This window comes from Ailuropoda melanoleuca, chromosome 16, assembly GCF_002007445.2.
Source record: "Ailuropoda melanoleuca isolate Jingjing chromosome 16, ASM200744v2, whole genome shotgun sequence".
NCBI lineage: Eukaryota > Metazoa > Chordata > Mammalia > Carnivora > Ursidae > Ailuropoda > Ailuropoda melanoleuca.
In genome coordinates, this window is record NC_048233.1 from 59,306,030 (window position 1) to 59,332,401 (window position 26,372).

At 32.5% G+C, this 26,372-nt stretch overlaps 1 protein-coding gene across 2 annotated transcripts in view; it reads left to right on the plus strand.

Annotated features, from left to right (window-relative positions):
- METTL15 (methyltransferase like 15) overlaps positions 1 to 26,372 on the plus strand; it is a 178,401-nt gene that overhangs the window by 54,246 nt on the left and 97,783 nt on the right. For both annotated transcript variants that reach the window (XM_002920432.4, XM_034644902.1), the window contains exon 3: positions 25,007 to 25,143. In XM_002920432.4, the coding sequence (XP_002920478.1) occupies positions 25,007 to 25,143 (137 nt within the window). The remainder of the gene's footprint in view (positions 1 to 25,006; positions 25,144 to 26,372) is intronic.

A 26,372-nucleotide genomic window follows, 5' to 3' on the forward strand; every position in this document is an offset into this window, starting at 1 on the left:
TGATTTGATGCTTGACTGACTGATTTGCTATTATCATTTGCCTGCCCAACCATTCTACTTAGAGCAACCTTTACTGGCAGTGTGGTTGCTTATTCAAGATTACGCCAGTATGAAAACTCATACACATACACATTCACTGCTCTTTTTTTTTTTTTTCTAAAGATTTTATTTATTTATTCGACAGAGATAGAGACAGCCAGCGATAGAGGGTACACAAGCAGGGGGAGTAGGAGAGGAAGAAGCAGGCTCATAGCAGAGGAGCCTGATGTGGGGCTCGATCCCATAACGCTGGGATCACGCCCCTGAGCCGAAGGCAGACACTTAACCGCTGTGCCACCCAGGCGCCCCTACATTCACTGCTCTTAAACTAGCATTTTATGTGGCAATTTATCATCAACATTTCCATATTAATAAATATAAATAAATACAGTGTGTATTTACTATGTAGTGTTCTGCTATAAAATGTCACAAATATTTAGACAATTGTTAGAAATTCACTTTGTTTCTAGTTTTTGCTATTATTCATAATTTGAATAATAACAAGTGAAAATTGTTAACTATGTAATTACTATATTCACATCAGTTACTTGGCACATAACATTTTATGGTGTTTGGTACATATTAACAAATTCCCCTCCAGAAAACACCTGCCAGGTGATATTCTACCCGCAGTATTATCAGTGTCCCCCCTCCTACAAGGCTAGATGTTAATACACTTTTTTACCAACAGCATTTTATTTCTGTTTTAATTTGCATTACTTTATTATATATAAAGTTGAACATTTAATTATATGTCTGTATGTCTTTTAATATGCCATTTAAAAAATTGGGTGCTTATCTTTTTACTGGGACAAAAACTCAATATCATTGACATGTATACTTTCAAATCATAATCATTATTAGCCTTAGAAAAGTGAGTAGAAACAAGGTGATTTTTATAAGCAGTGCAAATAAAAAGAATAACATATTTTGAACACCAGTTTTCCCCAGTTCTTTGGTATTTTATTTCATTTTTAGGACTTTTCTTCTACTAGTGGTCTCTAAGACTTGAATAAAAACGATGAGTTCTGACAATTGCTATTGAGTGTTTGATACCAGTGTTTCCTTTTATTGTTGGTGAAGAAAGTTAAAGTATTAATAAGTGAAATTTATACACACACTAAGTCTTTCATATTTTTACTAGCTTTAGTTTTTTTCCTCTCAACTCTGAGAAGAGCTACAGAGAAAAAACACTGACTGATGTAAATTTATTTTACCTTCTTTCCTGTTTGTCCTGTGGAGCTAGAAAATGGCCAAGAGGCAAGATAAATATTAAAGAAAATATTCATGCCCAGAGGCATGAATAATCTGTTACATAAAGATAAGGTCACAAGCATATGTGTAGGAACACATTGATGAGTCATAATTGTAAGTAGTTTGTTACTAATAATATTTAAAGATAATACATTTAAGTAATAAGTCAGTGCTTGGCTTATACTTCTCAGCTAGCATTCTCTTAGTGTCATTGCTACCAAAATTTTGCAATATTTTACTTTTAAGTTATTAAAATTATAGCTGATTCAAGTTAATGTTACAGTAATGTGTTAATTAATATTTTGCAAATATACTCACATACTTTCTTATAGGGGAGAGAGGGTAAATAATAAGTATTGGTTAGGAATCAAATTCAGTTGTACCTTCTCTACAGAGTAGGCCCCCGTGAGTATCTGTAGCCTGTGGAAGCCATCTTCCATCAAATGTGTAACAGAGAAAGACTGTTAAAAATGCCCTGATAGGTAGTTCCTGGGTAAAGGAGATATATTAGAAGTTTGTAATGATGAAGCCTACTTAATCCACGTTTTACTTAATAATACTAAAATAGGTATTATAAGACAAGAGAAAATTACATTTTAAAAATAAAATAACTGCTTCATATATTTATAATTTTTATTTTTTAAATATATATAATATATACTTTTTGGTTTGAAACCTATCTCCAGGGCTCCCTTAAATTGTATATAATAAGCTCTATAGGACCGGGGATCATATTTCTCTATTTATTTACTATCCTGCAGTGTGTTACACATTGTAGCCATTGACTGATAGTTTTTTTTTTTTAAATTAAATTGAATCCTGTTTTTAAATAAGTAAAAACTAAAATTAAAAACAAGTGAAAACAGATTTATTTTAAAAATATTCTGTTTTGAGTCAGACTGATTTCGACTCAAATCCCAACCCCACTTCTTAAAAGAACTTGGACGGGTTGCTGACTCTTGAGCCTTAGTTTCCATATCGATCATTATTTGTATTTGGGAGGATGAAAATACCTATCTTTTAGAACTGTTATTAGGATAAAATATATACAAAGCACCTTCAGATGTAACTAGCACGTGATAGCTATTGAACAGTAGCTATCATCATCATCATTTTTACTATTGATTAGGATCAACTTGACTGCTATGAAACAAAAGAAATCCATTTGTTCTGTAATGCAGTTAGAAATAAAACAATTCAGGGGCGCCTGGGTGGCTCAGTTGGTTAAGCATATGCCTTTGGCTCAGGTCATGATCTCGGAGTCCTGGGATCCAGTGTTGTGGCTGGCTCCCTGCTTGGAGGGAAGTTTGCTTATCCCTTTCCCTCTGCCCCTCACCCCTGCATGTGCATGTGCTCTCTCTCTTTCTCTCTCAAATAAAAATAAATAAGTAAATAAAACAATTCATCATTTTTTACCCTCTAATGGTTTTAGGTTTAAAACTGTTTTGCGTATTATTTTTAAGCCCAGGGCAAAAGCAAAGTAAGAAATCATTTATTTCAATTTTGTATGTTATTTATTCATTCACTTAATACGTATTTATAGAGCTCTAACTATGTTTTAGGTACTGTTCACAGCCCTGAGGATATAACAGTTAAAAAGAAAACATCCATGTTTTCATGGAGTTTATGATCTACTGGGGAAGACATAACTAATATATAAATAAATACAAATACACACATATATAATATATATTTATATATAACATAAATATATGTATGCACATATATATATATTTAAAATATAGTAGAATCAAGTATTCTGTTTTATCTGTGTTAAGTTTTAGATGCATAGTAGAAATTCAAGTAGAAATGACAAATATGACATTTGGGTTTTGGGTCTAGGGAAAAATGAAAAGTTAGGCTATGGAAGGTATTTAAGGCCATGACCAGGGAAGACAGTAATTTGAGGAATGAATCATGCACTATGAAATGCTGTGGTCAAGTAAGAAAAGAACTGAGTTTTGTCTAGATACAGGTCATTGGTGATTTCATGAGGAGATGCTTCGGGGGAGTGGTTGGGATTGAAAACCTGATTGGAGTGGGTTAAAGAGATAATGTTATAGGGAGAGCAAATACAGGAAACGTGTATCACGGAATTCTGTATTATTTTCAATAAGTGTGAAATGTTTTACATTCAACAAGAAAATAAATGATTTCTTAATGTTTATATTCTTGAGATTTGCTTTTCTTTGTATACATCATAATATTTATGCTGTTTTTACTAATTTATTTGGAAGGGTAATTGTATGAATTTGGATGTTATGTTTATAATAAAAAAATTGTTTTCTGGTTTATACCTTGAATTGAGAACATGTTGTATCATAAAACTTAATTATAAATAATCGTAATTCACTATTGTTTTTCATTATTTACAATAGTATATAGTACCTATATTATGGATGAAAATGGCACAGGTGACAGTATGGACAAAGCTTTAAATACTACAAGCTTGGTAATATGTGGGATAATAATTCTATGTAAAATATTTTAAAATGAAGTATATTTATCTTTAGTACTTGCCTTTACCGTCTTGATTTTACCCACCACAATTCTAATATAGCATTTTTAAAAACTTTCTTTAGAGAGAGAATGCTGTGGTTAAATAAGCTTAATCCACGTGTTTAGTATACTTTTCAAAAGCAAGGAGATTCCTTGAATAGAATAGAATGGCAGAACCTGTGAAGAGGTACTCATATTGGTTAATCTTTAAGTATGTATTTTTGGAAATAAATCACTTTACCAATCACATATTTTCATTCTAGTAATCAGAGAGGATGAACACAGTGTTACACTTGGAAAGAAACCTCATAAAAATATAAAACAACACTATTCTTAATGAGCTTAAACTGAATTATCTTAAATAAATCTTTCCTGGAAACCTCTCAGAAGTATATAATAGAAAGCTTCAGAAATCTGTAAGGTATACTAGTTCTTTAAAAATAATAATTAGTGAATATAAAGTAACTAAGTTTCTCCACAAATCTAGAGGTGATTCTGGGCAACAGTTAGGTGTGTTTGTAAATTTTCACTTATGCTTATGGTCCTCTTTGACCAGCTAAATAAATCCCAGCAGAACTTTGAGCCCATGTGTTCAGTTAGGTTGCTGGAGATTTTTAGAACGTTTGAAAATTTATCATTCAATAAACGCTTAAATAGAATTTTAAGATCATGCATTGGTAGACCATGCAGCTTTTAGAAAGGTTGGAGGGCTGCTAGGGGAGGTGGGGAATAGTAATTAAGTATAACTCAGAGTCATTATGAAGATTGCAGAAGAGCATATCAAATAGTACTTGGGACATAGGAAGCACACAATAAATGCAAATTTTTTCTAAATGTCCATCTTTCTAAAATAATGAAAACATAGTTACCTCATAGTTAGTTGCTACACTAGACACATCGTATAATTATATTTTAATTTGCTACTTTTTTGTAGGGAAAACCTATAGATGCATATTTAAATATATTTATGTTTGCACATGTATAGAACAAGGTATGAAAAAGAAACACTCCTAACTTTATAACTGGGTGGAGGAAGTGGACTATAATTAATAGTAATAAATAATTCATTTTCAGTATTATTTATTGTTTGAAGTGTTACAAATAGCAAGTATTTTCTGATTTGGAAGATAAATAATAGAGAAGAAAAAAGTATATATTCTGATCTGGAAAGGTCTTTAGAGATGATAGTTTCACCACTTCATATATGTGGACGCCTGTCCAAATGCTTGCCAGCAGAGCTAGATTAATTTCTACTTAAAAGTGCTTAACTGAAAAATTAAATAAAGGATATATACATTTAAAAAAAAAAGTGCTTAACTGCCACTATAAATTAACTGATTACTTGGGGAATAGCTTTACTCTATTTTTTATGTATAAGAACATTTGAGGTTTTATGTCACACAGGCAAGTAATCAAATACATGGAAAACATCTATTTTTGCTTTTATAAAATGGTAGACTGTAACTTAAATATTAATGTTATTGTATTCGAGTTTATAATTTAGATATGCAAGCATTGCTTTCTTGGGCATTTTTCATCTTTACCATTTGCTCTTTTTAGGTTTCCCCCTGCTCTGGCCGGTGCCAAATTAGATGAATATTCTATTCATTGCCTTTCCTTACACTAGATTTTATGACATTTGAAAATATAATGAATACCATTTCACAAGATTTTATCCAATTAACTTTGTAAATGGGAAAATATTCTGGAACATATCATAGTTGACTCAGCCTATTTCTGGCATTTGGTTCACCAAACAATGTATGAATCACATATGTTATTTGAAAATAAATTCAAATGTATCATTGGAAAGATATTTTAATATGCTGACACAGTTTTAAACCAAGGCATATATGGTTTTTAATTTGTGATTTTTAACAATGAAAATTATTAAATAACTTCAATCTTTTGTTTGGATTTATTTAGGGATGAAAAATATCAAATCAGATATTATTCACTTACTGAAATTAATTTACTATGAATTAAAAATGATGTAATAATATCAAGCAAATGTTTAAAAGAATTGACTCTTGACCCATGCCTAAATGTTAATTTACTAGTTTGTAATTTCATAACAATAAATAATTGTTGAATAGAAGTGCAGAAGAAACAGAAAGATACAAAATGTCTTTCAAAAAGTGATATATAATGTCAGTAGCAAAGCTGATGTTAGGACTTACTTGATTTTGTATTCAGCCACCTAGTTTGGTGCATTCTAAATACTGTGCCTTTCAGCCATTTGAAGCATGGTTGTTAACTGTAATTTACTCAAAGTCAATTTAATGATATAAATATAGATAACCAATTCTTTACTGTTACTTTTTTTTTATACTGGGAAATATCATTGCTAACTTCTTTCAGTGTAAAATAATACTTATTTCCTAAATGAAACTGTGGTTGTTTGTATAAATCCTAGTATAAAAATATATAAACTTGCTTCTTAGTAACCCATTTAAATTTAATGTTGATTCATAATCCCAAGTTTAATTTCTTTCTTTAACATGCATTTAGAAATTTGGGGATATAAACCTTGTTGCAAAGTCATTCATAATTTGAACTACCAAATGAGATTTTTGTGTGCTTAATTTAATGGCATTCCATCTTGTGTATCTTCGTTTTTTATTTCCCAAAGAAAGAAACAAAGTCTATAGAATGTCATAACAGGTAAAGATAGGATTATGCATAAAGTCAATATCAAATATTATCTATGGAGTAAGAGACCATGAAATAACTTGCAAGGAATTTTCTAAAAGGTCTAATTTGAATTCTTTTTGAATTTTGTTTATACACTCCTTGTATCTATTCCTTGAGTTATTATTTTGACAAATGTAAACAAATCTGGGTCAATTTATAGTTTCAATTAAGCATGGAGGAAGTGGTAATAAATGACACAGACCAGTTTAAAAACCTGACTCCATCACTAGTTTTATCAGTTGAGGTGTACAACTGGTGAATGATTACAGGAGTAAACTTCCATACGTGAATCATTTCCATTTGATGATTCCCTGTGGCAATTAGCTAGCCAGTACGGTAAACTTCACATTTTATTAAATATCAGTAGGATGTCATACAAGAGTATTTTATGATTTGTTCAAATAACATTGTAATGGAAATTTCAATAAAATAAATGACTCCCAATTGATCACAATAAGCTGTGTTTTTATTGCAACAGCACTTAGTTATGAAGCTATTACTACAAAGTTCTTTGAAACAGATTTCATGTGTATTTGCAATGTTATTGATTTATAATTTTTTCTTTTCAGGGCTCCTACTAGAGCCTACTGCAGTGCTCTGTATTTTGAGTTAATGCAATTGATCTGCTCTTAAATGTTGATTATACTTTATTGACTAATTTTTTTCTTGATCAATAGTTATTCAACAGTTGATTTAATACTGTTTGTTACTGATGGTTTTAAGATTACTTCTCATAAAGAGAGACCTCTGGCATCTAAATTTCCCTTAATAGTTCTCCTCTTGTGTGTGACAATAACTGTTTATTTAAAAAAGGGAAATAGAAGGCCTCTTTTTGCATTTATCCCAAAACATGAATAAAATCCCTTCCTGACATGGGCCTCCCACCCATAGCTAGCAATAACAAAAATGATTTATATTTTCATAAGTGATATATAAAATTAAGATCAATTATTTTCAGAAATTGTATGAAAAATCATTACTTCAGGCATTTATCAATCTTTTGTTTACTTAACTCTTTGGATTTAAATTTCCAGCACACTTGACATGATGTTAAGTTATAACAGAGTTATTTTAAATCTATTTAAGTCAATTAAGAATGTGAAGAAGATCTCTCTGAATTTATGGTCAGATATGTTTAGATCCTGTTTATTTAAGAATTACAGAATATTTGAGCTTGAAGAGATTATCCTTTTTAATCCCCTTGCCTTATCATTTAGGTAATTAAGGCCTGGAAAGGCAAAGTGACTTCCTGAAGTCACATAGCTACATTTTTATATAAAGTACTTAGCATGACACTTGCACATGAAGTGTTTACTAATTATCTGTTGACATATTTGTTTCAAAACCTGGGTAAGTGATCATGACAGAAAAGGCAGAATTAATATTTACATTAGGTAGAATCATAATGTGACTTAATACAAATTAAAACATTTATTAAAAAATTAAGGGAACTTTTTCTTAACATTTGTAATGGTAGAGTAAGGCAGTATTTGCTATCCTTAGCTCATGTACTTTAGTTTTAACTTGTTTAACCAAAGTTATAGATGTAGAGTGGCACTAATGAGAATTATCCACAATTTTATTTACATTATACTGTATAATGAAGTTATAACATTGAGCCTATTAATAATAATTTTGCTTGACAGTAGAGAGATTCTGTTATTTCCCAGAAGGCAAGTGATGCTTCTTTCATATAATTATCATAATAAATTTTATATTTTAAAGTCATCCCTGAAGTTATAAATTGTTTTGTACAACTGAACTAGCTTTGTAATGTTTTTACGCTTTCCAGTAGAATTTAAAAATTGGTGACAATACTTTTACTTAAAATTTTGTCTGAAATTTTAAAGTAAACATTTACTCTATGTAAGTAGATGAAACGTGAAAATTTTCTTTTCCTTATAATGCCATTAGTTTGGGTTTCAGGGTAATTCAAAAATTTTTTTCCTCTTTTGTGTTAAAGGGGTTTTTTGTACTTTAACAGATAATCTTGAGAATTCATTTTTTTTGTACTTTTCCAGGTATTCTTGAGAATTCGATGATTAAAACTGAAAGACTTAGAAAAAACTTGGAGTAGAGGCTTAAAGAGATAAAAAGATCCAAATTTTACTTGTGCTTTCTATATAACATAAAGAAATTTTCCTTTCAAAGGCTATATCTTTTTGTAAAAAATATTTTTTAGTATAACAGTCAATAATAGTCATTTTCACAACTTAAAAAATCTTTGTGTAAAATATTATATGGATATAAATCTGTGGTATACTTCAGGCTTTGTTGGTAATATCCTAGTGCTTAATTATGAACTGCGAATTTAAAAAAGCAAGTAATAATATATTGTAGAAGAGCTCTTTTGGCACAGAAATATTTTAAGAATAACAACAATTACATGGCTGAAATTAGATAAACTCCTGAAAGGCAAAGTTGATTTATTTTTTAGCCTCATGTGAAAACTAATAGTCAGAAAATAGCTTAGCATTGTGTCCTGACTGTACAATATCTTAACTAACAGAAAGTACTGATTGTTTCTACCTAATTTCTCCTTCTAGCAAGAGTAAGAAGAATTTTCTTGATCTGGACTAACACTTTAATATTTATTGTTTTCTATTAGCCTGCTTCTGATCTCTCTTTGCTATACTTAGTGTGTACATATTTAAAGCCTTTTTCATAATGATTAACCAAACCATCTGAAGATGTTTGGAGTATTATGTTTTACTTCAAACGTAAACAACTAAACTCACTTCTTTGCTTACCTGTATATCTTTTCAGGATTGAGTATTCATTGGAAGATCTTATCTTCTCTGTCTTATGGTATCTTCTCTTAGAACTATATCAAATAAATAGGCTTACTACTTGCATTATGAAGACATAAGTGATATTGTTGGACAACAAATGATAACACATCCTGAAATCCACAACTTGGCATAACTAAAAGATTTCCTGGCTTTAAGTGATTATATGAATTTGTTTTGTAGTCATGTTTGCTGCAACAGAAATCTAGAATTGGATATAGAAAATTGAGGGTAGGTGTTTAATTTTAGGTGAAGTGTTGACAGAATGATTGGAAAAATTGACTTTTCATCTAGCTTAATGTTTCTTCTTTAAATCCAGAAGGCATGAGTTAAGATGATTTAATTTAGAATGGATTGAAAATATTGGACTGTTTTGGTTGTTTAATAAATAGAAGTAACTCAGAAGCACCACTTGAAAAGAAAAAAACAGATATATTGGGAAGACTAGTTTGCTTTTGTTATTAGATTTATGGCAATTTACAGTTTTTGTTTTGTTTTAAGAAGTTATTCCCTTGTATTCTAACATAATTAGTTATGTTAGAATAACTAGTGCTTAAAAATAGACTTAATTTGCATGTTACAATTATTGTTTAGAAACCTAAATGGTCCCTGCAGTAATGCTTATATTTGGCATTTAAGTACCTTCGTAGCTTTGAAAATATTTATATCACTCTTGGTTATTGCTTCAAATACTCCAATCATACTTTTTGGAAATGTGGGGGTGTGAATATTGAGGGAGGGACAGGAAGTATACAACATAGGTTTCATGAACTTTTCAAGAATAGGGACCATGATCTACATTTTTGAGATTCCCGTTGCATTTGAACTCTTAGAGTGGTAGTAGATCTCTTACACTGAGACCTTCAAGCATAATTTTGACTATCTTATTTTTCTGTTTTTTGATATGTGATGTTTTGAAAGACAGTTTTTTTTAAGTTTATTCCCTTTTTTCAAGTTTTTATTTAAATTTCAGTTAAAAGACACTATTTCTAAACACATTTGAGATAGAATTAGATGCCATGCCATTATTGCCACCATCAAATGTTTAATGGCAAAAATAATATTTGTGTAGTGATCTACAGTGTAAAAATCATTTTATATGAATTATCTCTATTCCACACAACAGTATTAGGACTCACTGTTATTAAATGACTTATCCAAGGTCATTGAGAGTGGAGACCCTTTTCTAAACGAACCCCTTTTGCTAACTCCATGTTCAGTGTTCTTAAGGGCTCCTGTGTAATTTCCAGCGCTTTTTTGGACTCTATTGAATTATTTATGTTGAGAATTATACCTTATACCAATACCCGTAGTAAAGAATACCTGAAAGAAGCCCATAGTGTGAATCTAAGATTTAAAGTAAATAAGAATAACACTAATTCTGGATAACTTTAATGAATTTTGATAACATTGTAAAAATTAAGCAAAATATTCATTTAATATCAATCTAAAGTTTATTTAAAGCTTTTTCTGGTAGGTAATATTTTCTTTAAGGATTTTATAGACTTCCTTTCTTTTTTCTATTTTAAGGAAGCCATCTCTTTGTTCATCTATACTTAACAAATATTTGTCACCTGCTATGTGCATAGCCTTGCTGGAAGTCTACATATGGAGTTTCTGTGTTGTCCTACTTATAGTTGCAGACATTTAGTCAGTATTTATAAAAGTCAGGATCCTCCAGAACCTGAAAAACAGATCAATAGGATGGATACATATGTATTAAGAGGTTTATTTTAAAGAATCGGCTCACACATTTGTGGGGGCTAGCAAGTCCGAGATCTGTAGGATAGGCTGGCAGGCTGGAATCTCATGCAGGGGTTAATGCTGTAGTGTTAGAGTAGTATTTCCTCTTTCTCCAGGAAACCTTAGTTTTTGCTCTTAATGCCTTTCAACTGATTGCATGAGGCCCCACTAATACTATGGAGGGTAATCTCACTTACTTAAGGACAACTCATTTTAGATGCTAAGTACAGCTACACAGTGTTTTTACAGGAACACTTAGACTAGTGTTTAAATGACTGGGTGCTATAGCCTAGCCAAGTTGACACATAAAACTAATCATCACAATACAGTTGATTTGAAAAGTTACCTATAATTGCATCCCTCCACATGAATATGATGAGGTTTACACATGCAAATGGTTTTAAAGACTGCTGCTAGATTAGATATGTAAATCCCAGCTAGTACCTAAAGTACTTTACAGGAGACAGGGTGATAAAGCTTGTGGATCCTCAGAATCAAAAAGACCACTGTTTACAACTTGGCTTCATTGCTTATTACAGTTTGTTTTGGGAATAGCTGCTTAACCTCAAAGTCTGTTTCCTGTTCTATAAAAAAGGGGAACTTTCTATCTCACAGAATTAGATGAGTATGCTAAACACCCAGGAGACTTCCTGGCACACATTAGATGCTAAGTAAACATTAATTCCTATTCCCTTTCCCCCTTTATTCTTTTGAAAACAAATTTTGTTTAATTACCAATATATTTGTATTCATTCAACCATGTATACATTCAGCAAATATTTATTCAGCTCTATGTGACAGGTACTATTCCCGGTATTAGAGATACAAAAGTGTACATACCCTTTCAGAGCTTGCCTTCTAGAGATGAGACACAGATAATAAGCATAATAAAAAAGAAAGTTATAAGTTAGATTATGTTAGATTAGATAAGTGCTATGGAGGAGAAGTAAAACAAAGAGGTATAGGGAGTGTTGAGTGTTGGTGGTTAGAAAAAGGGTTATAGTTTAAAATAGTTTTACTGAGGACAGGTTTACTAAGAATATTATATTTAAGCAAAGACCTAGAAGAGAAGACAGAGCAACTCTACTCCAGCCTTGAATATCTGGGCTGCAATGGGGTAGCCAGATGGGACACTTAAGTGCAAAGGCTTTGTGACTGGAGTTGTAGTTGAGGGACAGTAGGAAAGGTCTTGTAGTTGGAATAGAATGATCTAGGAGCAGAGAAGTAGATGTGAAATCAGACAAGTCGGGTGAGGTGTACTGGGCACATTTTGAAGGGCTCTGTGAAATAGAAGCCATCAGAAAGTTTTGAGCAGAAGAGTGATGTGATCTGATATTTGTGCTACTCAAAAACAAATTATAAGAAATTATAGGAGGTTTTATTAAGAGCATAAACTCCAAGGATAGCCTTTATAGATTCAAATGGGTCTGTAGTTTATTAACCATTCAAGCTTAGGTGAGTTACTTCTCTATGTGCAATGGAAATAATAGTAGCATCTCCCTCAGAGTTGTTATGTAAATAACCCCCTGCTTGGCATGTAGAAAGAATCTAATAAATCTTTACGATTATTGGTAGTAATAATAGAAGGATCTACCTATAATATACCCAATTTTTTGCTAGTGATCTTGAGTAGATACATAAAATCTGTTCTTGTCATTAATTTAGATATAAAACAATACTGATAATGTAGAGATAGTCATGAGTATTAAAGAAAAATGCTTTTGCTTATAAATTCATGCTTCCAATTTTGAGAGGGTCAGATTTTGAGGATCTAATTCCCTGAAAAGCAGATTATCTCCTCTGATGATACTGTCTTTTTGGTAGGTACTATCATCATTCTTTTATGCAAGTAGTTTTGAAAGTTTTGTGACAACTTTAACATTTCTTCCAAGTATAGTGTTTATATCCAAACTAAGCTTTAGTTCTTATGAGTACTTCTTTATGGTGGCATTCCTTCTGTCATTTCTCTCATATGGACCCTTTCCTCTCCATCTGTTATTATCCCCGTGCAAGTCCTGTTACTCAGTGGGCTCTTGTCTATTATGCTTTTTGCCAGTGAAAGTAGTAGGTATTATTATAATCATTATTGTTGTTGTTGTTGTGATTGTTATTTGGAACCCTCACTGTGTGCCAGGAAGTATTCTAAGCACTTTATACACACAAATTCATTTAATCCTCATTATAATACTGTGAGGGCAGTGTTTTTGACTCCATTTAATAACCAAGAGAGCAGACTTAGAAAGGTTAAACCGTCTAACATTCAACTTAGTCTATTCTGCTGCTTACTACAAACCTTGTATTTCATACACTTAAATCAGTTAATGATTCAAGAATAATATTCTGTTTTTGTTCTAGATTTTTTCTGTCCCCTGGCACACATTTTCCCCCCTCTATTATACTTAGCTAATTCTAATCCAGGCTTGATTTGGGGCCATCTTCATTGATGAAGGAGACTTTTCAGAACATGACTGCATAGAGTAATATTTGTTTCTGTACATTATATGTTACTCTTTGTTAGTACTGCTATGGAATGATATACTGGTATTTATTAGTATGCCTGGAACTTTCTTTCTTATTATAAAATCATTTTGTAGATATGTGTTTGGTCTGTGCAAGTAGACTGAATGTCCATCAGGAAACCAGGAGTATATTTTATTAGTCCTTGTATTTTCATACAAAATTTATACTCCAAAAGTCAGTATTCTGCATACAAAATTTATACAATAAGCATATCGTTTTTCTTTACAGTCAAGATAATTAGCTATTTGATTTTTGTATGACTATTGCTTCCTTTCAGTCAACTGGCCACTTTGAAAGTTATATAAAGTTTTCTGGGCCAGTTTAAAATTTAGAAATTTTGAACCCTTTATTCCTAGTAATATGTCAGAATACTGGTGCAGTTAGATTTGCACCACTGCCCAATTCATTGTCTGTAGATAGAATTGTTTATACACTCTAAAATATGATCAGTAGTGTGATAAAATTTTAGAGGACAATAATAAAAAGCTGAATCATTGTGTGGTACACCTGAAACTAATGTAACATTGTGTGTCAACTATACTCAAAAAAAATTTTTAAAAAAGGAATAAAGATTTAAAGGTCATCTAAATCATCTAGTAAACTGTATTGTTTTTTTGATTGGGGCTGAATTAAAAGAAAATTTGAAGATATTTTAACTTTAAGACATATCAAACGCTAATTATGAAATTGTCTTATTTCATATATATCATTGATTTTTATTCCATTTAAAATTCTTTGAAATTTCTCCCTCTAGAAGCGTTACATTATTATTTTTTACATTATTTTAAAAAGATTTTATTTGAGAGATGGAGAGAGAGCCTGGGGGAGGGGCAGAGGGACAAGGAAGAAGCAGACTCCCCACTGAGCACAGAGCCCCATGCAGCTGGATCCCTGGACCCTGAGATGATGACCAGAGCCAAAGTCAGATGCTTAACCGACTGAGCCACCCAGGCGCCCCTAGAAGCAGTAGTACATTATTGAGAGGCTCCTTTTAAAGACCATCTGCCAACTGAAAGTTCTGTTAGCACTTCTTCAAATTCAGAAGCCATAAAGCAGTTTTTTTTTTTTACACTAAATTACTTTTGTATTTAGTATAAATTATCATGGAATTTAGGCATTTTGTGAATAATTATTTAAGTGCATTTTATTAATAGTATTATTAAATAGCACTATACCATTTTCAGATTTCCTTTATGCATATTATCTTATTTCTAGATCCTAATAATCTGGTGATGTGGGGTAGGACATGTACTTACCTCCATTTGCACATGAGGAAATCGAGGTTCAGAGAAGTTAAGTAACTTGCCCAACTTTTATGGCAATTAAAACATAGACTGTGGGCCAGAAACTAGATATTCTGATCTTTAGTCTCCTTCTTTTACACCCTGCTGCCTCATTTATATCTTATTTTTCAATTCATATAATACTTGAAAGTCACAAAAGCAGTTTGTTCTAAAAGTATTTAGATATTTTATTGAACCTGCCTCTTCTGATTATTTTGAATTATGTTAAAGACACATTCTTGATGATTTTCCTTCTTACTAACCTATGAAACTTTCTCTTTAAATATTACTTTCTAACACAAACTCCATATAAGGATTCATGGTAGTGTAGTGTGTACCCTACTCTGAGTCTGAAACTTGTCCTACCTTGAGTCACATGTTTAAACCAGTTAAATAATGTGGCAGTTTCTACTCACCTATTTTTATACGTGTGCCTGGATGTGCATACACAGGTGCATGCATGTGTGCACACATACACACACGTGCACACAGTGGATTGGATGCCAGTACATATATATATATATACACATACATATATATGTATGTATGTATATGCTTTGATTGGTATAAAGGTAATGTTATTTAGAGGCCAAATAGTAGAAAATCTTACTATCATTGGTTTTATTTTAATGCTGATAAGAATTTAGTATTGAAACCATGTTGAAACTGCCATCAGTAAAATGACTTGTGTCCCCCTGAACAAAAAAAAAAAAAAAAAGGTTTGAAAAGAGCATTTGCTGAACACACTGATTTGAGAGCTCAATATCCTATTATTTTCACATGATTTTTCCAAATACTATAAACAATCTATATTTTTAATAATTCTTAGAAGAAAATACCTGTCTGGCATTCTCAGAGAAAGTGTGTCCAGAATATGTTATATGAATTTCTTGATGGTGTAGATAAAAACTTTTTTTCTTATTAAAAAAGATGCTGAGAGATTGGCATTGTCTGGGCCAGAAATGCCTGTGAAATTAAGCTTATTGAGACCACCCTTACCATGTTATTTTTGTCTGTTTGTGTTAATTCAAGCATTGTATATGCAAGCAGATCAAGTGTCAGTCCATTGTACGTGGTTAGGACTTATGATTGAAATTCATCCATGTTACAGATAAGAGCAAACCTATTTAACACCAAGAAAGATGAAACTCTAATTATTTAATTTAATATAAGTGAACATACTTATAAAGAAGAGAAAAAATAAGTTTTGTTATGACAAGTAAAGGCTTCTGTTGTGAATAGGATGGAATTTAAGCTACAAGATGAAATTTTTGCAGAATTTAGGCAGAGTGAGTCATAGTAACACAAGTACTCTTGATAACATGGAAAAATAGATAAATTTATTGCAATGCATTGATTATTTTGTGGTATAACTTTTATGTTCTTTTGAGACTTTTTTTTTCCTTTACATAAGCCCATGTAATAGTTTCAAATAAAATAAAATAAGCGTGTAGCAGACAGATACTCAACAGAGCTTGACAAGACAATAATAAATCAACGGGTTTGGTAGGAAAAATGTTTGTTCAGAATGTTAGTGACTATAAGGTTGGTAGCTTTCTATGTTCAGAGTTTTGTGTTCTAATTTATTTCAGGTCTATAGATGCATCAGTTTGACAAATGTCTACCTGTCAATAGATTAGACAGATACATAAGTAAAGCTGAGAGAAGTCAGTGATAGTCTTGTATGATTCAGTACACAATAGTGGAACAATAGCTTGCCTAAGCAATTATAAACATTCCAGTGTCACTGTAAAGCAGATAACTTCTAGTGATTTTTTTAAGTCATAATATCCATTATATCATATGTATAATATCATGTCCAAATAACTAGCTCATTTTTCTTAACATTTCCTTCACTAATTACATCAAGGTACTCCCTTCTGTTGCATTTGGTAAATATGTGCCAGGTATACTGTATTTGGGGTGCAATATTCCCAAAGACTGCATAGTGTAATTTGGATATATAATGAAAGTAATTAATCTTACTTTTTGTTTAAATGTATCAATGTTTTTGACTAGGATGAACTTCAAAAATATAATTAGAACTTAATGTTCTTTAAATATTTTAGGAAATGAAACTTCTTCCTCCCACTATGGATAAATGCTGTATTAACTGGCCCTATTACATTTCTGGGTTTCCAGCTTTTTATTATTATTATTCTCTTCCAAATCTCTGCTCAGCAGTGCCCCTCACTTACTGTTTCAAGTTTACTACAAAGAGTTACTCTATTCCCACATGGAATTCTTACACCTTTGTTCTCCTACCAAGCTGCCTATATCTTCTCATACTTCTGATTTTCTCTCTTTTAGAGTAAGAAGTTGTTCCTTGGCCTTTCTAACACTAATTGGAGGTGGTGGAGGCAGAGTAGCAGGGTGGTAGGGAGGAGAAGGAAATGCTCATTTCTGCCTATGTCTCTAATTGTACTGCCAATTATGTTTTCCTAAGTAAATGGGTCTGATATACTCATCTGTGAAATGGAATTATTTTATGTACCATACAATCTGTTGTAAGAATTAAATTAGGCCTGGTTTTTAAAGTGTGTGGCATAATGCGTGCTGGCACATAATAATTGCATAATAAATGTTGTGTCCTATACTCCTAGTTACCGGATAGCATGCTTTGTAGGTGTTTCTTATTTCTCACTTCTCCACTCACTGCATCTAATAAGTCTATTCTATCTCTACAGAAAAGCAAAGTAGTTAGGAGTACAGGTTCAGGAAGCAGAATTGTTTTTGAAATCTGTCTCCAGCATTCATTAGCTGCATCTCAGATACATCTCAGATAATTCACCTAACCCTCTCTTAAATCTCCTGTTTCTCTTCTGTAAAATAGTAATAATAATAGTAACTTACTCAAAGTGTGGTTTTGAGAATCTCATTCACTTAACTGAATGTGGGTGAGTGTGTGTGTGTTTCTGCCTTTGTATAAAATGAATGAATGATGCAGAGCAAATGTTTGGCACCATTTTGGGTGTACAATAAGCATTCAATAAGTGTATTATACATTCTTATTGTCATTATTACTCTCCATCCCTACTGGCAGTTCAGGCTTTGTGTCCTTTTACCTAGGTGCTTGCTCTATACCAAGTCACCACTATATTCTCACAACCTACCATCCTTCTAAATCTCTTGGCAGTTACATTATTTTTTTGTGCTTAAGAAGTCTTCAAAGCTGTTCATTATCTAGCAGATATGATGCAAAGTACTTACCTTGGCTTTTCAGAACTGCTACAAGTTGACTTCACAGTACCTTCCAGCATTATTTCCAAGTTTGTTGCATAGGGCTACTTCTAGGATGGAGACAGGGAACATATCACAACAAATAATAGCATCTGGCACATACGTGAAAGTTTTTAATTTCTTCTGTTTCTGTTTTCTTGCATTTTCTCTTTTCTACTCTCTTCTTGTAATACATCCTGCATTCCAGTCAAACTTGCTCTCCCTCTACATAACATACCCTTTCCTACATCTACGTTTTTGCCAAGATTTAATTCTCTTTGTTTTTATTAATTATTTAGTAGGTATTTATTGATTATAGTCTGTGTCATGCATTGTTTGGCATCCAGGACACAAATGTTTAGGGCATCTTCCGGAGGAGTATTCTAGAAAGAAAGAACAATATATTAAAGGTACTAAGGCCTCCAACTGGAAACTATGTGAGAGCAAGGGCCATATCTATTTTGGCCTACTCTCATATTTCTAACTCTAAAAATAGAGCTGTGCACATATCAGAATTCTCATAATTGTTTAAGAATACAATTTGAGAGAGATGGAACAAGGCAAAAAGGTAGAGAAGACATGAGACAGTTTAGCATGTTTGATAATTGTATGTGCTTTTATTATATTTTATAACTGTATGGCTAGAGAATATGTTGTAAAATTCATGTGTGAGGAGTGGGAGATAATGTTAGGCAGAAATGCAGAGGCCTGAATCTGAAGAATATTATTCATTATGCCTAGAAATTTAGACTCTGTCATGTAGCTTGGGGAGCTTCTGGGGGCAGGAATGTCACATGCCACAATTTTATTTCAGAAAGAATATCCTGTTGACAGTGTAGCAAGAAGAATTAGAAGTCAGATTGAAGTATGGGTGTATGAGTGTGAACCTGTTGAAATAGTAAAGCGAAGAAATAAGGGGGCCTGAATTTAAAATGGGAGTAGAGAAATTTAAGGCATATTTATATAAAATCAACAGGACTTGATAGCTAATTAAATTTGGAGAATATGGAAGAGCGAGAAGAAAGGGTGCTCTCTGACTTCTGCCCAGCCTTGATGGCCCAGCTGATTTGTAACCTACTCCAATTTTGTCCGTCTCACCACTGTTTGAAATACATAGGTTTTTTCACTTCTTGTAAAATGTTATATATACTTTTCTTATATTGCTTATTTCTTTTTATTAGTAATTAGTTGTATGCATATCTAATTCCCTCATCAAACTGGAAGACCCATAACTAAAATCTCAATAGGTATTACATCTTATGACCTTATCTGTACTGAATGTTCAGTAAATATACAGATTATTAATTAATGCCATATATTTTAATTTACCTCCTGAAAAAGAATCCGGAAAGTCAAGTATATGCCTGAGGCATTTCAGTATTTCAAAATGAAACCTGTTGCAAATAGGTGAAGTTTTCTAAAATTCTTTCAAAAACACTTCAATTCTAAATATTCAAAATTAGTAATTGCCAGAAAAGGAAATATTCATAGGAAGAAATTTTTCAGTGAAATCAGGCCATATTGTTTCCAAATTCAGATGAGAACTTACTATTAAAAATCTTGCACAGATTGGAAATGACTAATCAACATTAGGAAAATTGAAATTGAAAGATCTGCCCTCATGCTGTTCATGGCTAAAAATGTTTTCATGTCCAATTTTAACAGCGTTGTTCCAGTGTGAACATTTCGATTTTTATAACTGTCGGTTGGGAAAAATAAATCATTTAACTATCTAGTCTGTGTAGGATGATCTTGGGTAAATCCCTTGATTTCTGTCAGTTCCCCCTTCAGAGAGCAGCCTTAGCTAGTTTTTAAAGGGTATCATATCTGAGAGGTAAAAGAGTAATGCTAAGTATACTTCAGAAAGAGCGTTATATATTAATGGAATTAAATTGGATTATTTCAGTGGGTTCTTCTAGCTCTAACTACCCATGGGTCTATGATTTTAGTATTTTAATTCTTTGTTTTTAATTTCAAGACCAATTTGAAAACTGTAACCTGTCAAGAAGTCAGTCGTCACCAGTTGCTGTTATGCATAATGGGTGTATATTTACCTGAGGCCACATACACAACATAATTGTCTTTGGAATTGAATCCAACAGAGTTATCATCATGAAGTCCTAAAACAATTTAGAATGGTAAAACAGTGATTGTTTCCAGCTTTGTTGGAGGCTTAAGGTACAAAGTTCCCACATATATGTCTGTCTTCATTAAGGGAAAAAAAAAAAAACTTTTTTAAAGAATGATTGTTTATTTCAGTGTGATTGTATCATTTCAGTGGAGGAATATTATGAGATGAAGTGGAAAGAGCATAAAAGATTTATGTTTTAGTATTAGCTCTGCCCTCAACTAGCTACCTTTTTGGGCCTTGGTCTCCTCATAGGTAACATGAGGAGGTGGAACAAATAGTGTGTTATGTCCCTCTAAGCTCTGAAATTCTGCATCTGTACCCTGTTCATTATCAGATTCATAGCTATAGCTCAACTGTTCAAGTGTGACTCATGGTGCAAGGTAGAATCTAATCATTTCTATATTTAGAAGACCATGGGGATAAAATGTCATTTAGTTGTATTTGATTAAAAGAGCAACCTAAAATAAGAAACGTTCATTTTCTTATTTCAAATGTAAAGGATTCTGATCAACAAATAAGAACATGGTGCATTAGACTTACATAAATATCGGATCATTATTAATGTTCTGAAAAAGTTCTTTGCATTAATGAAACAACTTGTAATATTAGGAATATATTGATGTTAAATGACTCCTAAAAGTTGGATACCCTGTGACTATTTTATGAGGTCTTATGGTAACGAGTCTTGTATCTTGAGGAGTATTTCTAAATTCATATGCACAAATGTGTGTTGTTATCTCTATCATAGTTACCTTGGGAATCTGATCTCTTTTTTCATACCACATCACTAAATATTTACTAAGCATCTACTGTGCACTGATGCTGTTAAAGTGGAGGCAAAGTTGGAGAACTGTAGTTATGAATCTTCCCTCAAATGGTTGTTTTTTCTTTAAGTCACTTTTATTTTGATTCTGAGCCCCAATCTCCCTGTGCTGAGAAGCCATCAATCATAGTCATTCCCCTTACCCCATATGAGCTATGCAGAGGCCCTGCATCTTATTACTCATCTTATACCACCCTTAGTTCACCCTGAGATGCCTTTTGTTGTAAAAAAAAAAAAAAAAAAAAAAAAGCCCTCTAGGACTAAACTTTCTGCTTCTTCTATGCCAAAGAGGGGTATGGAAATCTCTGGTAGCACTGGAAACCCTGTGTTGAGGGTCCATCCTCCTTCAGTTCCTCATTTAGATAGCTGCTTTGAGATCTTATCTTCTGTCAGTCATTTCATTAGTCTTGCACCTTCTTGGAATTTGTTCATCATTCCCATGTCTCTTTTACCCAATTTCAGTGAAATCTTTCTCTTTTCCTTAAAGACACTAACCTACCCAGGATAACTAGCACTCTGAGCTTTTTTTTTTTTTTCTTTAATACTAACTGATAGGAAAGTGGTTGTCTCCAGAGGATAGGAAAGATACTTTTTTCTTTATGCCATGTAAAAGTCTTCAAGGAACATACTTTCTAAAGCTCTAAATACCTAGGTGCCTGCTTGAAATAGAAGGAGGGAGGAAAGAAAGAAAAAAAGAGAGAAACACACACATCTCAAGAGTTGTCCTGCTACACAAAGATTAAGACATGGTTTCTGAGAGCCTAAATTCCAGTGGGAATGCGTGATCTATAAAAAAAAAAACAACTAAAGTTTTCTTGTATGATTTTTATAAAGTTATTTCTGCCATGATTCTTTCTATGCCATCTACTTTTTTATTTTTGTCTTTTGTTCGCTCCTCCCTTCTTTTTTTATTTCTTTCAGAAAAGGTACAAAATTTAGAGTTGGTGACACATGGTTTAGAGTCCTCTTTCCTCACTTGCTATTAATAAGATCTTAATCAAGTCACCTTATCTCTCTGCACCTGAGTTTTGTACTTGCAAAAATGAAAATAATGCCACTTGTCCATAATTTTGTTAGACCATATAGGAAAAACGTTAATGCTCGATAAACTATAAGGTATTGGGCACATATAGACTTTGTTGATCTAATGCAGAAGAGAGCCAGGTATACCAGTATTCAGTTCCTGCATTTACCACTTACTAGTTTAGTGTATTCTTAGTTTCTGTATATGTGTAAATCTGATAACACCTACTCTGTGGTTGTATGGAAGAAATAAGATATTTTTATATATCTCTGTGAAGTAAACAGTGGTACATTTTATCCCCTTTTCTTAGATAAAGCAGTTGAGGCTCAGAGGGTTAAAATTATTTGGTCAGGATTATACAGGTGAGAGGTGACATTGTCAGAATAAACTCTTGGTATCGAATATGGGTTTCATGTTTTAGATAAATTATATCAGATAATTTAAAAAAGAGTTCCACGTATGTTCGTAACATAACATACGTATGAACACACACATCCATGCAGATGAGACTACATAGAAGCACTGTTTTGTAGCACTCAGATTTATTTGTTCTTGTGCATTTGTCCAGTCTTATTTTATCATCAACTAATACAAATTAAAAAATGTGGTCTTATATCAAGTAAGTGACCCAGGAGAAGGGAGAGACTAATTGGCTCCCTTTTCAATTGTAGCTCTGGTTGATTCAAAAGGCCTACATTGATGAGCAATGTATATTAGAATTTTCAAAATTCTTTTCAAGGGCTTCAATAACCTATTAACCTAGGACATATGGTGGGGTTCACTTGTAGTTTTATAAATCCCATGTCTCCCACTTTGCTTTGTATTACACTTGACTGGTAATAATTAATTTTTTTTTCCCTATGGAAACTTCCTTGATTGTCAGTACATCTCCAAGGGCATAATCATGATATATTAAAAAATAATCATGTAAAGTATAATCATCATCTTACATTTTCTAGAATATTTTTAATGATGAGGATTTTTCTTTTTAATTATTGATTGGGACTTTCCTGGCTTGGGATAAGGTAATCATATGCAAATTGTTTTATTTGCTATACTCTTAGTTAAAGTGCAGGATTATAGCAAGACTTGATATTGGGGCATAACAAGAAACTAATTTATACTTTTGCCTTGGAGAAGTTCTTTGTTTAAATTATGCTAAACCCCTAGCACTTTTAAAACTGAGGTATGGTAAGGTGGGAGATTTTTCCCTATTCATAAAATAAGTATACAGACTGAGAAAGGAAATTATTCAATCTTGAGATTATAAGTATGTACTCCTAACAACCATACAAATAATAAGAAAGGGCGCCTGGGTGGCTCCGTTGGTTAAGTGTCTGACTCTTGATCTAAGCTCGGGTTGTGATCTTGGGGCCATAAGTTCAAGCCTCACGTTGGGGAACTTAAAAAAAAAAAAAAACAAGAAATCAAGTGTTGTTTTAATATTACCATTTATAATGTTGAAAAGAGTGTATAGCCATGTCTTTTGTGCCAACAGTGACAGAAGTGCAAGCTTTAGTTGTATTAACATGCATGTTAAAATCAGCGCCTGCACATTTTCGCCACATTTACATCTGTCTTATAATTTACATCCCTCCTCTTTTCAGTTTTGATCAGAAGATTTAGTCCATGTTATTCTTCATAGAAGGCTAACATTTTTGAGGACCTGATCAGATGAGGGGCCTCAGCATGGTAGCTGGTAGCAAAAAACATCAAAGCATACTTGCGTCTTGTTTCTAACCACTCTCCTGGAAATAAGTTGTAGCCTCCAGGGCAGGGAAATGTTCAAATCCATTTCAGGAATTTGTCTTCTTGTGCAGTGTACACATTAACTTTAAAAATTTTTATGTTTAAATGTTTTTAATAGTTTGATCTATAGTATATGTTATCTTTCATAGTATTCAATATTATTGGAATAATTATTTTTATTTTCATAATACCAGTGAAGCTTATTAAAGGACAGATTAAACTACACTGAGAGTGTCTTGACTTACAAATCAACCACAATCAATTAACTTATTCACAAATATGTTTCTAATGGTCCAGGTCTGGTTTCTTGCCCACCTGAGACCTATTTTCTTTATAGTGTGGCCCAATAAAAGAACCAAGAAGTAGATTCAAATCCAATTAGCTTTACTGTTCTCTAGAATGATCTAAACATAGCCACCCCTGTACATCATAACCTGTTGTCCTGGCAAAATTATTACTGGCAGATCTTATACTCTCAAAAGTATCTTGGTTTAGACGAGCAATTATATGTCACCTTACCAATTAGGTAGGTATTGATGGTATCTTCTTTTCTTCTGACTTTCTTTTTCTTTTCAAAGCCTGGGGAAATCTAAAAACACTGGAATTTTAAGTGTCTTTCCCAAAGATATATAGCTACTTTCTGACAAAGCTAGAATTTACCCTAGTTGTTTTGACTTAAGCCTTGAGCCTTTTCCAGTTTAGATTTTTAAGGATTTGTCCTGTGACTGTTTATTGTTTGGTATATTCATTCTTTTTCCCTCTATCTCTTTCTGTCTCTCTCTCACTCTTTCTTTGTGTTCTTGAATATCTTCATGTGTAATATAAAGCATTTAGAGAAATTGAGATAAAGTGAGCCATACTAATTGTAAGCTCTCTCCAAATAATGAGAAATTGTTGGAAATACTATCAGCAGCCAGGTGCTGGAGAGCGTTAAAAAGTTAGCAGCATAGCACTGTGGCCAGTTTGACCTTTGGAGGAAAATGTAAATTTGTCTTGAATTGGCCAGCCTGTGCCAGAGATTATCATTTTACTGATACTCCAGCCATTTCTTTCAGACTGGTCACTCGTAATTGATCCAGGTCTCATGTATAACAAATTGAACTCTAGCCAAAACAGTTTTAATTGTTTTTCCAGTTGCTATCAGCTCTGAAAATCAATATGTGCTTCTAGAAATTAGGGTAGCTAGCAAGAATATTTTGTTCATGCTAGGTAGTAATTTTCTTTTTCTGTGTTGGCTAGATTTTTCTAGATATGACATTTGGTTCAGGAGGACACACAAGAGCCATTCTACAGAAGGAGTCAGATATTACTCTGTATGCCTTAGACAGAGACCCAACAGCTTATGCAATAGCTGAACAGCTTTCAGAATTGTATCCGTAAGTAATTCTCTTGTATAATTATTGAATTTTGGTGCTGAGTTTTATAGAGCTTGGTTTACCATTTTGGAATTTGTTCTCCCTTCTATGTTGTTATACTTCACTCTGCTACATATTTTCTCCCCTTTTCCCATGAAAGAATTAATGTAAATATTGTTTTTAGTACCTCTTAAAATGATATTACTGCCTTTCTCCTTTCTGAATTCATAAAAATAAATACAAAAATGACTTATGGCTAAAATTTCAAGATGGGTTGGAATCCATCCATGAATTATATTTTGACAATAGTTTAAAAAATAATTTTTAAAGAATTTATGAGTTACAGTTTCCAAGAATTTACTGAAGTAAATAAGTATGTGAGAATTCTGCAGAATTCATTAGGTCACATACATCAATGTAATGCAGTTGTTTTCTCTGAATTCTTTTTGAAATTCACAAGTAAATTTAGAGCAATCTATCCCTCTGTCAAGAATTAGGTGAGCTTTCACTGTGGAGCTTTTTAAAAATATAAAATATTGTCTCCCTGAGTTGTTAAATCATCTTCCTTTAGAGAAAATTTTGGATTAGTGAATTATGCTATGTTGTCTAAAAGTTTTCAGTCTGAAAAAGGAAAATGTCTTGGACCTAAGTTGACTACCTACAAATATGTAAAGGGCTATTTTCAGGAATAAGGAATTGTTCTCTCATGCTTCAGAGACTGAAATCAAGAAAATAGATGAGAATTTTAGAGGCCGATTTTGACTTGATGTAAGCCAGAGTTTTTTGCTAGTTGTAACTGTCCAGTAATGAAAAGGTCTGTATGGTGAAGTAGCGCGAGTATCACCATGGAAAAGTTTAATCACAGACTAAGGATAGGAAGCTGAATTATTAATCCAGAATAGCCTTTTCAACCTCTCAGGTCCCAGACTCTTTGGAAATCTATCAGTGTGATTAATTCTCCCAATAAAAATTAAATAAACACACCTAGATTTTTGTTTGCAACATCAGAGGGTTCAATGGGAGTGCATGAAATCCATTTGGCCCCAGATTATTTTCTTCAAAGAAAAATATGAGAATACGGTTTAATGATGTGATATATATATATTTTTTAAACCTGTCTCTGTCATTCTTCAATGTAACTTATATGCATCTTCTTTAAGAAGCTCTTGTACTGCTAGCTCTTGTATTAGGTGTTTGTGAAACATCTTAGGAGCTCACCTGATTATGACCTGAGTGTTCATAGAATGAGT